The sequence below is a fragment of the Triturus cristatus genome, chromosome 5_1 (assembly GCF_964204655.1).
Source record: "Triturus cristatus chromosome 5_1, aTriCri1.1, whole genome shotgun sequence".
Lineage (NCBI taxonomy): Eukaryota > Metazoa > Chordata > Amphibia > Caudata > Salamandridae > Triturus > Triturus cristatus.
Genome location: NC_140587.1, coordinates 550,756,822 through 550,770,173, shown reverse-complemented (window position 1 = coordinate 550,770,173; position 13,352 = coordinate 550,756,822). Strand labels below are relative to the sequence as shown.

The following is a 13,352-nucleotide window of genomic DNA, read 5'->3' as shown; positions in this document are numbered from 1 at the left end:
GTCCTCCAGCTCATCCAGCGTAGTCAGAGTAGCCCCTCTCCCTCCGTAATAGGCAATGAAAAAAAAAATGGCGGTGCCAGTGCTGGCGGCATCATAGTGCTCTTTCTCCTTTGATCTGCCAGGGTTAGCACCCTATTGACTTCGTGTTAGTGTTAAATTTTTCTGCCATTACTGGTCTAGGTGCTTTTACAGTCCCCCCTGGGGCTCATACAGTTACCTGGGGCAGTAATATACGAGTTCTGAGATCTAAAGCGGAGAGAAAAAACACACCTCCAGCAGCAGGCATGCCGCTAACACAAATTCTTCTTAAGCAGCCAACCCCCATCGCTGCACAGCAGCTCCATTTCTGCCTAATTCCTATCAATTTTGCACTATACAGGAGTTTATTGGTTAGGTTGCAGTAGCACTTGAAAGACCTTAAATGCTAACAGAATACTGGTGGGAAAATGAGTGAACACGAGCAATTAAGCCCTCGTTGTTTCTGGCTGGTCATAGCATTCGGAGACTAAGACAATGGTAAATGAGAAGGAGCTGCCCATGCGAGGTAAGGAAAACAAGCATTGGAAAAGCCCAGAGTTCTCTTGTATGCATATGCTTTGAATGCCTTGCATGACTGAATGTAAAAAGAAAGACAATGCTGGCTGTGCCAATGCGTTTTTTTTTATACTCTCAACCATGATTGCTGCACACAACATGGCTAGGCAATATCACCAAAGGCAACTACTAGAGCAATTTTTCTTTGTCAATATTTTTGCCATATGGCACAGCAACATGGTTGAAACTAGTTTTTACTTTCAGAAATGTTGCACAGTGGCCGTGCTCCTGTACAACATAGCTAAACAAGCATTTACAATGCAATGGGTCTCGCAAAGCCTGTAATATCATACTGCACCTGGGACACTTGTGCAAGGCACATCACTACACAATGCCTGTAACATCATACTGCACCTGGGACACTTGTGCAAGGCACATCACTACCCAAAGTCTGTAACGTCATACTGCACAGAACCCTGACAGTTTCCTGCACTTACCGCCGCCCCCTCACAAAACGTGCTGATCGCACACATCCACCATGGTGCCAAAGGCAAACCTGTATATTATTATGCCAACATTAATGTGACGTCAAACTAACAAATACACAATACTTTGTGATGTCACTGTCCAACATTGTGCCTCAAACTCCACTACAGTAAAAAAAAAGCAAAATATTCCACTCACCGAATCTAGAAGTGCACATTGCACAATCCCCTGTGCGGGCCTGGGGGGGGGGGGGGCAATAGAGGCTGATCTCACCTCTCAAGGAGGGGAAGACTGCCGCAGAACCGGGGGTAGAAGGGGACAGCATGAGTGAAGGGAAAAGATAGTGAAGAGAGAAGAAAGTAATGAGGAAGTTACTATGAGACTAGCAGAGAGGGGAGGGGGCAGTGACAGAGAGAGAGGGAGCACAGCATGAGGGGCGAGAGGGGAGAACGCTCACAGGTGAGTTACATGAGGTTGAGGGAATAGGAGTGGGGGAAGAAAGACGTTGCAGGAGGGAGACAGGGAAGAAAGAAGGAAATGAGACCTTAGAATACAGAAGGAGACATGGGGGGAAGATGAAAGGCGCAGAAGGGGGCTAGCGTGGGGAAAGAAGGGTCAGGAGGACTTCAGGGCAATAACGGGAGCGGAAAAGTGGAGCCTGGAGGGGGCAAAGGGCATGACCTGGTGGAGGCGGGAGAGCAGAGAAGCAAAGGGATGTTAGGGGGCAGCCTAGCACGAGAGAAGTTCGTACAAGCAGAAGAAAGAGTGGGATAGCTTGTGGTAGAGCAAGAGAGGGGCGACCGGGCGAGCCACATGGGGCATAACATGAAGTAGTGGTGTGGCCCCAACAATGAACACGCAGAAAGTAAAATCACGTTCATGCGACGGTCCAAGGCAGTGCTAAAGTAACGTGGAGGGAGGGGTGAGGGACGAGGAGGGGAGAGGGCAGCAAGCAACGGAGAGGGTGGTGCGGCCGCAATAATGAACATGCTGAAAGCGTAGACGAGCCCGGGAGTTGTGTGCGCGCTAAAACGAAATAAACAAGCTTCGAGACGCGCTCTGTGGTGGGGGAGGGGCTTTGAAGCGAGGCGCGCGCGCTTGGGCGAGCGAAAGGAAAGCCAGATGGCGCCTCTGCTCGTGCCTGTGCGCGTAACCGCACACTGTATGCCACACAAAGCTGTGGTCGGACTTTCAAAAGCCCACTCACAAAATGTCTCTCCAGGGCAGCGCATGCGCTGCCTCAGGCGAGACCTAAAAATTAAAAGGCATGGTCATTTACAATACCAATAGTTCAAAGCTTTGCAAAAGCAATACCTATTGTATTGCAGAACGCAGTGTCCGTGAAGCGGGTGACGCGCTCATTATTAAAGTTTAAAAAAAAAAAGAAAGAAAGAGTGCAGTGTCCCTCAAGCGGGCGCAGCGCTCCGTATCAAAAGTTTAAAAAAATCATAAATTAACAGAGTGCAGTGTCCCTAAAGTGGGCGCCGTGCGCATCGTGCAAATACAAAAAAAAACAACCGCCATTGTCCCCATCAGTGTCAATAAACAAAATAGTGCTCACCCACTTATAATGTAGACTGTGTAACAAACCAAGTAAAAGGTCCAATCGTTATGGGCGGTAACAAATGCAAATAAGGCGGTACCAAGGAGGGAAAAACACGTCTATTTACGAATCAGAAGCCAGCATTTAACCCCTTGCATGCCCGCCCCTTTCCCCGCCCAGTGCCGCGCCTTGCATTAGCGGGCGGAGTTCATGACGAGCTGGACTCGTCATGGGCACAGCGCCACCGCAGCCCATGACGAGTCCAGCTCGTCATGGGCACTGAAGGGGTTAAGAAAGACAATGACACAAGGCAATGATAAATATGGACGAAGAGTGGGCGGGGTTTCTACTGCATATTCTATTGTGGCGTGCCTCACAGAGTGAGCAGCGTATGTGCACTACAGCTAGGCTCGACCTAAAAACTGCCAACCCCAAAGGATTTCACACATACAAGACCTATTGGCTTTGCTGATGATTGTTGATAGATAACGCTGTCTGTTATCAAATAAAATCCAACAACATTTTCTCTGTACATCACACGTGCACCTTAAATAGATATTTTGTATGTATAGAACAGATCGACTACTAGTTTTCACCAAAATATGATCGTACATTAAATGCATCCAATAACGAAGGAGCGCGTTAAAATCCACACAGCAAAAATTGGAAAGGCTTTGAGCCCACTGAAATGCCAAACCTGCAGCTGTAAGGGTCTGCCAGCATATAACACCAATTACTGCAACACCGAAGCGCTCAAGGAACAAAAAACGCGACGTGCAGTCATTAACAGTGGCCATATGACGTCACGGTCCAGGCAATGCGATTTACTAATCTAACAACACATGGGCAGCAAACATTTTTGACCATGCCCCGCCCTCTTATAGTAGTTTCGTGCATTTATTTGGAACGATTGCCTGGACATAACATGGCCGCCGCTAAAGAGGCGTCAGTGCAGCGCGCTTCTTTGAAAATGTCAACTGTTGTCCAAGCAATGTCTACTTTGCCTGGAACATGCGGAGATACGCAGGCAATAAAGGCGGATAACGCATCAGAGACTGAACGAACCGACACCCCGATCGATACATTGGAAAGACCAGTGATATGCGAGGTGTGCGGAGGGCAGTGTCCAGCGACGGGTCTTTGCATGGCCGCAGTGGAGGTCGCCACAGGGTGGATGTTGGACTTTGTGTTCCGTTGCATGTGCCAGCACTTCAAGCAGCAGCATACGGAAGACTTCGAACGAAGCCGGGACGCATTGGAAGGTGATAGCGCACGTGGTGGGGAGGGAAGCCTGTGTTTTTGGGGCGAAGACTAATGACGTTATTTACGCTATCCTGGTTGCGCCAGTCATTGAGCAGTCCGGGTCTAAAGTAACTAGAGGAGGCCCTGATGTGTTCTGTTTATAAAAAGCTATCATTAGAGACTCCTAGTAACGTATTAAATAAGTTAGTTGTTAGTAGAACAAGTACTGGTAAATGCATTAGGTTTCACCTATGTGATTAATTATATTTTTGTTGTAAGTTTTAGCTTGGTGAGCCGTTGTGCAATATGAGCATTCTCGACTAGCAGAGAGTTATGATAAGATATATGCAGCAAATTCAAATTCATTTTTTTTTAAATTTGATTTAGTTCTCTACTGAGAACAACAAATGAGTTTAAAAACAGCAAAATTACATCTGTGACTAAAAAGATAGAAGCATCAAGTGAACCGATGACAAGACAGCCAATTCAATCCAAAACAAGCATTGATAATTGCATACAGTTTCGCCTATGTGTAGGGTGACCAGATGCCCTGGATTTCAGTGGACAGTACCGGTTTTCACAGGACTGTCCTGTCGTCCCGACGCTTTACTTAAATTTAAATATATGTCCTGGTATTTATGACAAATGTCAAGTCATCCTGCAAAGGAAAATTAAGAGGTTTGCTTTCATCAAATAATGTATCCGTTTCAGGCAACACAGGTTCACGCCTGCTGCGGCAGAGGGGAAACTGAGAGGAGAGCAGGCAGGGCACGAGTCTGGGGTTCACCCAGGTGGACGGTGTCCACCCACTATTTTCCCAGGGTGTACGCCGTCCACCCTGCCAAGAAGTTTGGCCCCACTGAAAAATATGCTGAGTTCGTCCTGGTGTAATTTACAAACCCCGGGACACATTCAGCAGCGCCTGCGCTTTGTCTGCTTTCGATCTGTAGCAACCTGCAGGTGGGGACTGATGAGGCTTTCTTAGTTCAGACTCCTGCTGGGGCCCATTACAAAGGCCGAATCTGAGGGCTCATCAGTCCTCCTTTTATTGGAGTCTCTAGGCTTGGAGCAGTGCAAATGCAGCAGACCGTAAACAATTGTTAACACTTCACACATACTTAAGATAGGCAGCTTTTCACTTTGTCCAGTCCCTGTTTAGGAGATATGCATGCACTGTAAGATTATCAGATGTGTTGTTCTTTCCCTGTATTTACACAAAATAAATAGCATTTATATAGTGCTTACTACCCCTGAGGAGGCGTTGTATTAATTTAAATATTCCAATTTTTTCTTGTAAAGCACTATGGGTAGAGAAAGTTACCCTGACAAAAGGCAACATTGTTTTATGTGTAGCTCATACAAAGCGTGAATCTTCTGCCTAGATCAGGAAGGTTTCCCTGTATACTTGAATTGTGCTCCAATATACTCATGAGCGACCTGTTAAACATATATGCGAGGGCTTAAGATCTGATGTCACTTCTTATGATGCCACTTCCTGTGATGCCACCTACCGTGATGTCGTGCGTCGTGATGACATGTGCTCATGATGTCATTTGCATACTAATTAACTAGGTTAGCCCCCACCCCCACTTATTTTTTTAGGGCTTGTGCCCTGAGAGCAGGGGTACGTAGTGTAGAGGCTAGAAGTCTTTCAATAGCTAAGTGGGAGATTTTTTTTTTTTGTGTATGCAAAAATCGGATCTGGCCAGACCTAGAAGTAATGATGAAGTCTTTAGTCCTACTTTTATGTCTAGCCTGTCCCGGTTTTTGCTTCTCAAAATCTGGTCATTCTACGTATGTGATTAATAGTACATATTTATAACAAAGAGAGAGGGACCCCTAAACCAAGGGAGAGGGGTGCCAAACAAGACTGTAGTCAAAAAAGAAAGACCTCCCTTGGATCTGTATATGTCACCAATCACTCAAACACACAAATCTTACATTAGCAGGGTGAGATTCGGCATCAACGAAGCAAACAAACTATTTGATCACAAGTTTATTCAAGTTAATCACATATGTCTCACAGAATGTAAGAAGTTGTACACATACGTTAAACAATTGTTCAAATTTTTTTACAAAAACACAAAAGATAAAAGATCAATAAAACTTCTATATATGATTCAATAACACATAATGTAGCAAAACACCAACAATATTAATCAATATTCATACACAAACAAAAAATTGGGAAAAGGAGAAAAGAACAGGAAAGTTATTCCTACTCAGAAAGGGAAATCGCCTAATCAAAGATTAATCGGTTGTGACCACAATGAAATTTGATTACATTACACATGTCACAAAACCCTTGTTATCGCAGATTTTATCAGATTTCCTTCTACTAGAGCATCGACGCGTTTCGGTAGGCCACAGTTTATAGCCAACACCTTCCTCAGGATTATTTGCAGATCCCAATTTATTTATATTAAAATCTGAAAAAAATGTACAACAAACTAGCATGAGTAACTCCCCAAGTGATTTATCTGAGACAATATTTGATATACTTCAATGACCCTAACTCATCCCATGCTATAGTGAATATAAGGAAAACACACATTCATTCTTTCACACAACACTCTGTAAATGCAAATGCTTTTTAACAGTCAGTGAGATTTAAGAAAACTCCACGGGGATACATTCATTTAGCTACTCGTTCATAATATTATGGACTAAGTGGCTATAGAAGGCTATCCTCTCTTGCTCAATGGGTCAGTGTCTTTGGTATTTATTACATAATGGTTTTCTAATACTTAAATTCACCATTACGTAGTCACTAAATCACGATTATTTTTATCAAAACTTGCACCGCTACTCAGCACATACGCTGCAGCAACACTCTATTTAGGTGAGATATCTAAGGAGCAGCATTACACTATGTGCAAATGTTTAGATAGATTGTTCACTCCATATCGTTTATAGGCATTTATAAATGTTACCTCATATATTCCTTAAGCTTGCATAAGTCGTAGCACCTAAGAGATAATATTCCGTCGGTAACCTCATGGAAATTGATATCATGAGGATCTGTTACCTAGTATAAATTTCAAACAGATGTATATATTGTACATTGCACCCCACCAAAAGCTAAACTCCCTACTAAATTAGTCTAACTGCATTTTTAGCAAACACTAGGTCCTATATTTACCAATTATATGTTTGGTGCATACGAGTTGTGTATATACACACTTCCTCAGCTGTGGGTATCTTAATTCTAAAAGAATCATCGGTCGCTCTCCAATAAGATGTCTGAAATAGAGCAAAAAAACCTATTACTAACCATAATTCCACAGGCATATTAAGTCTATTTTACTCCACTTCTGTCATGGTCAGCAAAAGCACTTAATTTATTTCTTAAAAAAGCTATACTTGCACAAATATCGCTAGTGAAAGCGGCCTTAACTTAACACCATCAAGCTGCATAAGGGCCCTGCTGTTCGTAACTGTATATAAGAAAGAGAATCTTTCGTTACTCATTACTCAGGGGATATGCTCGACAATAGGTAAACTCTAGATATTTCAGAATAGCGCTACGAACATGTTAAGAGCTGTTCTAGATCTCAGAGAGCCCCATTACGCAAACAGCCTACGTAAACTCTCTAATATATTCACTTCATATCAATCGGTACCTCAAGTCAGTTCTCTTGCACCCCTCCAGCGTGGTGAAGATAAAAAGTCCCAAATCTGGGATCAAGTACGTCCCTAAAACGGAGAGATGGCGAGCATAAATTAAGTAACAGACCCCGCTGTCAACGTGAACGCGATCTGCTCAATGACGCTGTCTGTACACATACCTTAATAGGGCTCGGTAATGTCCGCAAGTTAGATTCCTTTAATTCGGTTGAACAAGGAACCCAACAACTAGCCGGCTTAAATATCACCCGGCGTAGGCCAACACCGGAACTAGAACTATCCTTCCGGGGCAGGAAGTAGACAAAGGATCCAACCTCATATATCTAATATACACAGTGGCCGCCATCTTAGCACTGTTTAAGTAGTGTTCCAGCCATACAATTAAACTCGTATTAGGCTATATTATAGGGACAATGCTGTCTCGCTTTGATTATGTTATATAGCCAGACCTATATCTGTTAGATTATACTTTCAGTATCGGGTCATTTATCAAAACAGCTATCACGTAGATACGTATACGCTGAGACCCAAAAGGGAAATGGCTAGCAGATGGTCCGCCATCAAAGCGGTAGCAGGAAACAAATAAAACACATAACCTGATTTGGATCATTGGGTTTCTCGTTGTTTGCATTTCGTATTTCCTTGTATACCAAACATAGCCCATGACAGCGATCAAAATCAGGTGGGCAATTTTTTGTTAGTGTATGAATATTGATTAATATTGTTGGTGTTTTGCTACATTATGTGTTATTGAATCATATATAGAAGTTTTATTGATCTTTTATCTTTTGTGTTTTTTAAAAAAAAATTTGAACAATTGTTTTTTAACGCATGTGTACAACTTCTTACATTCTGTGAGACATATGTGATTAACTTGAATAAACTTGTGATCAAATAGTTTGTTTGCTTCGTTGATGCCGAATCTCACCCTGCTAATGTAAGATTTGTGTGTTTGAGTGATTGGTGACATATACAGATCCAAGGGAGGTCTTTCTGTGATTAATAGTAACCTGCTTTTTTGTTCTTTGTTGTAGTTTGGTGAGCAGGTGTGCAAAACAAGTTACCAAAATTAAGTGAAAGTGTTATGATTTGTTTATTGGGAAGGGCAAAATATTGTGCTGTTACTCCTGGTAATATAAACCAGGTAGATTAGGTAAATGGTGGAGGACAAAGAAAAGAAAAATAACATTCCCTCAGATCAGTACGCTTTAAATGGGTACAGCTATAATGAGCTTAGGTAAAGGGCGAAAGAAAAACCAAACCAGCACAGTGCGAGTGTTGTGCAGGCAAAACCTAAAAAATGTGTGCTGACACAAGGACATTAAATATAAGACATTGACCGAACCAAAAACTTGCAGCCAACAAAAGTATTCAGCGTTTTAAACCATAACTTTATGGCGTCCTCTCATTGAAGCCTGAAACTTGCAACAAACTTAAATCCAGAGCGTGTTTTGTAATGTCTAGGCAAGGTGCAGCAATGCACGTAGGGAATCATTAAGAATGCATGGTATAGGCGACAGATAGTCACGATGTGTGTCTGCTGATGCATGTGGCTAAATGAAAACGTGCATTAACAATGCATGCATGGCAGATCTTGGAAAGTCACCGCAGTAGTGCACGCTTCAAAAGGTCCCTGTGTTATCATGGTGGGCTTTTAGAAAGTACTGGCATATCACTTAATGGTGAATCAAAGCATGCTCCCCACTGTGTAAGCATTGGCCTAAAAATTCCAGAATACCTAGTGCCGCTGCCTGGAAAACCAAGACTGGTTGCAGGCCATAATCATGGTATGCCATTGCCCCTAGTTGCAGCTGTAGCTGAAGTCTGTTTGTCATCACAAGCACTTTCACATGGAAAGTGACCTCCGATTTCAGGGCATCGCCTCAAATGCTTATTCCAACTACCTGGCTCCTGAGAACGGAAGCCCACTTGGAGCCGCCATAAACCCATTTTTACAAATGAGGCTTAATCACAGAGCAGAGAGAAACAGTGCTGTGGCTATATTGGTGGCTTTGAAACAAGTACACCATATTTGTAAAGGTTTCACTGGTTCAAAATGCTAAGCACATGGCCCGTGCACAATTTTCCTCTTGACTTGTACAAAAGAGAACAAAGCGAATCATCTGTAAAACACAGTAAACAAATGAACACATTCTAGTGTCTGTCTTTATTGAAAACATATTAACAACACAAGATCCACCTGCAGGGTGCCATCATGGAGTTATCCCCAGACCAGAGTCCCTGTGCCCCGCAGAAGTATCTTACCCGATAATCCTCCTCTCCAGTAGTCTCCCCGGTGAGCTGGATTGTTGTTAAATAGGCAGAAGTTTAAGGTTTGTACTATTCCCGGGTGTAGGTTGAGCTGACTTCGAAGAGCATGGACCGTTTAAAAAAAAAATATATATATATATATATATGTTTTTATTGGATTTTTAGGCAAAAAAACGACAGATACAAGAAAAGAAAACAGATCACATTTCCAAGTATCACATTTGTTTTTATTACATAGGGGGCCGTTATTGCGCAATCCAACGTGGATTGGGCCTATTCGCTAGAGCATGGAGCGGTTACAGGTGGTCCTCCAACATCAAGCAGCATGCAAGGGACACTGACAACTGACTGCCTCATGAACGCTCTCATATGTCAGACTTTGGAAATCACAGCAGGATTACTTCCGGGGCATGTGAGAGGTTGTGTGTTTCTTACTTGTATAAATATTTGCAACTCTCTCCAAAATGCAAATTGTGTTTTTGAGTGTAACAAAATATGCTGATGAAATAAGTTTTTTTCCCAGCATTTCTATGACCGTACATCTCCAAAACTGTCTACTGTTGGAGCATGACTTGTTTCACATTCAATCACGATAATATTTTTGAGATACACCACAGGAAAAGTGAACAAGCAGGGAGCGCAAATGACTTTTAGGCTTTGCGGAGGGTGGGGCTCAGGGCTGAAAGCGAGGCTTGGAGCACGATGCGTTCCAAGTCTTGTGTAATACTTAATGAAAGAAAAAAATGAACAGAGCCGTATGCACACTTCAAATGTGTGCAGCCAGGGTGACAATGATTATGGAAATGCGCTGTACAGGGGAAATTAGGTAAACGAGAACTGTGCAAGCACTGTGCATCTAAAACACTTCTGTGCAGGCAAAGCATTTTGCAAAAAGTGCCCCAAAAGCGGATGTAAACAGTACTTTGGTGACGTGAAGAGAAGCACACAGGGACAGGCATTGATAAATGCAGGAACCAGCCAGTAGAAATGGAGGAAATGTAAGTAGGAGGCACAGGAACCAATAAAAAGCAATAAGGCGGGTTGTTTGCCCCTTTTTAAGATTTATATTAAATACAATAGAATTCTCAAGTGCAGCGCAAGTGCTGTGCAGGCGAAACCTAAAAAAAAAAGACAGAAAATAAATCGGCATGTACCTGGTAATGTGAATAGTAGGCCAAATAAGAAGCCGATATTTAAACTTAATATAAAGAAGCATTGGTAATGCATCGGTTTCGCCTATGTGATGAATAGATGAAGTGTCTTTATTAATCACCGTCCAGGATGAAGGAAAGGGCTCCCTGACAAGTATTGCGGGAGTGGAGAGGATGTGGCGCAGTGGCCAGAGCTGCTGACTTGCAAGATGGGCATCACGATTAGAGTCTCGGCAGCGCAACATCTTGTGATTGTGAGCAAATCTCATAATCTCTCTGGGTGATAAGTTGCGCTATATAAATCTGCTGCAAGATGAAAAGGCAGAAAGAGGCAAAACTTTATTAAAAATTGTTCCACCAAAGCGGGTGTTAACAGTGTTTCGGCTACGGGAAACTGATAAGAGAAGCAGACTAGGAACGAGCATTGGTAAATGCAGGAAAATATGCGACAGCCAATAGAAATAGAGTAAATAAAAGTGGCAAGCACGGGAACCAATAAAAAGCATGGAAAGGGAGGGGGTGGGGTGTAAGCCCCTTTTAAGTTTATATTAAAAACAATGGATTTCGCCAGCACAGCGCAAGTGCTGTGCTGGCGAAACTTAAAAATGTATAGACATCGACTTTCCTGCTCTTTCGTTGAACAATGAACAGAGAGGATTTTTTTTTTTAAACATTTTTTTCTGTGCTAAATAAGTAGCCTTTAATTAAATCAATAGATGGAAGTGTGGGCATGGGGAAGCTAGTATAAATGTAATTGTATTTATATAGCACCTACTACCCCTATCGAGGTGTCCAAGCTCTTTTCGGCGAGTAGCACGCTTCTATATAACCCAAAAAGGATTAGTGATGAATTACTATAAGGAAAAATGAAATTTATTTGAGCGGTGGATATGTGAGTCTGTTATTTGGGTTGAAAAGAATAGTGGAGGGATGTAAAAGGGAGTGGTTTGCATTTATATAGCGCTTAGTGCCCCTAATGAGGCATCAACACGCTTTTCGGCGAGCAGCACTCTACTCCGGAACCCAAACAGGATTAAGGATGAATTAGTATAGGGAAATGTTAAATCATTTTGAGCGGTGGACATGTGAGTCTGTTAGATGTGTGCAAGTACAGTGCCAAATCCACAGAAACTCAAATGGAGCAGGCCACAGACACAACACCTAACATTTCCGACATAGCTCACACTAAAAACATATCCTCTACTATCCATGCAAAACACCTTGCATACTCTAACCGTACTTCCAAGACGTCCGCGGTATGAAGTGCTATACAAACTAAAATCAATCCAGAGGGTGCAGCACAGAAGCATACCCACATATAGGAAACATTAAATGATACATAACATAATGCCCTTTTTTCAATGTGCTGCAAGAATATGCAAAACCAGAGTTGCACCATCTGCACGAATACGCATTGGGGGACAAGAGGGTGATGTGCATTGGGTAGATGGGGGGGAGGGGGGAATGGTGCAACACAAAATTTACAAGAGGGACAGCAACAGTGCAGGGGCAGAAAAAGGGTGACTGCGCAAATCAACCACAATGGGCTACGAATTCCCACGCACTACTTGCAGCATTTGACTTAGTATCTGAGGGTGTGCAGACGGTTCGGTGTAATGACTATATTGTTTGGGACAGCGTCCGTACAAATGTTGTAGCCAGAAACTGGGTAATCGTATACGAAAGTGGCAAGTGGCTACTCAGTCACAGAGGAACGGGTCAATCGGCTGCTCAATCGCAGGGGTGGATAAAACAGCTGCTCAGTCGCAGAGGGTGGGTCAAGAGGCTGCTCAGTCCAAGCAGAGGCAGTGTTGAAGTATAAGGGTAAGGTTTTTATACTAGAGTCTGGAATCACTCCGGTAACAGCACATTCTTTATTTCATGTAAGGACCTTAGGTTCAAGCAACACCAGGTAGATTCTATCACGGCTCCTTTCTCCTTCCAACTGTAACACTCACTTAGCTTGAGAGCAGGCAGTGTTTCCCTTGCGGGAGCGAGCGGCACCAGGAGGGATAATTGATAACACATGATGAAAAAGCTGGCTCCCGCAAGGGAATCGCCAGACGTGCACACGTTGCCATTGGAAGCAATGCAACGTGTGCACGTTTTCGCCCGCAAAGCTGTGCCGATTACTAACGCATGCGCACTGCGTAGGCGAGACCTAAACCTATCTCCCCAACTCACCTAAATTACTCCCTGCTGAGTTCCTTCATGCTGGTGCCAAATTGTTTGGGGATGTGGGATGATGTGTGATAGCTTATTAAAAACAGAGCCTGCAGCAGGTTAAACAATGTTTGAAAGCATTTTAAACTGTCATTGGAGCCAAGTGACATAAAAACAGCTGTTTTCATGATCTTAATGTAGACCGCGCTATGCACCCTGCTGAAGACTGGAGCCCTGTGCAAAGCTTAGCTCCCACATACCAACAACCATTTACAATGCATTAGGTCTCGCAATTGTGAGTTTTTTTGAACAATTGGCATTGTAAAAGGCAATTT

The 13,352-nt window shown here is 43.1% G+C and overlaps 1 protein-coding gene across 1 annotated transcript in view; it reads left to right on the top strand.

The window, feature by feature from the left end:
* The first annotated feature begins 3,483 nt into the window (after positions 1-3,483).
* The window catches only part of TERF1 (telomeric repeat binding factor 1), a 237,169-nt gene continuing 227,300 nt past the window's right edge, over positions 3,484-13,352 (top strand). Inside the window, exon 1 of the mRNA XM_085605429.1 lies at positions 3,484-3,825. Coding sequence (XP_085461555.1) covers positions 3,489-3,825 — 337 coding nt within the window. The 5' untranslated portion in view covers positions 3,484-3,488. The remainder of the gene's footprint in view (positions 3,826-13,352) is intronic.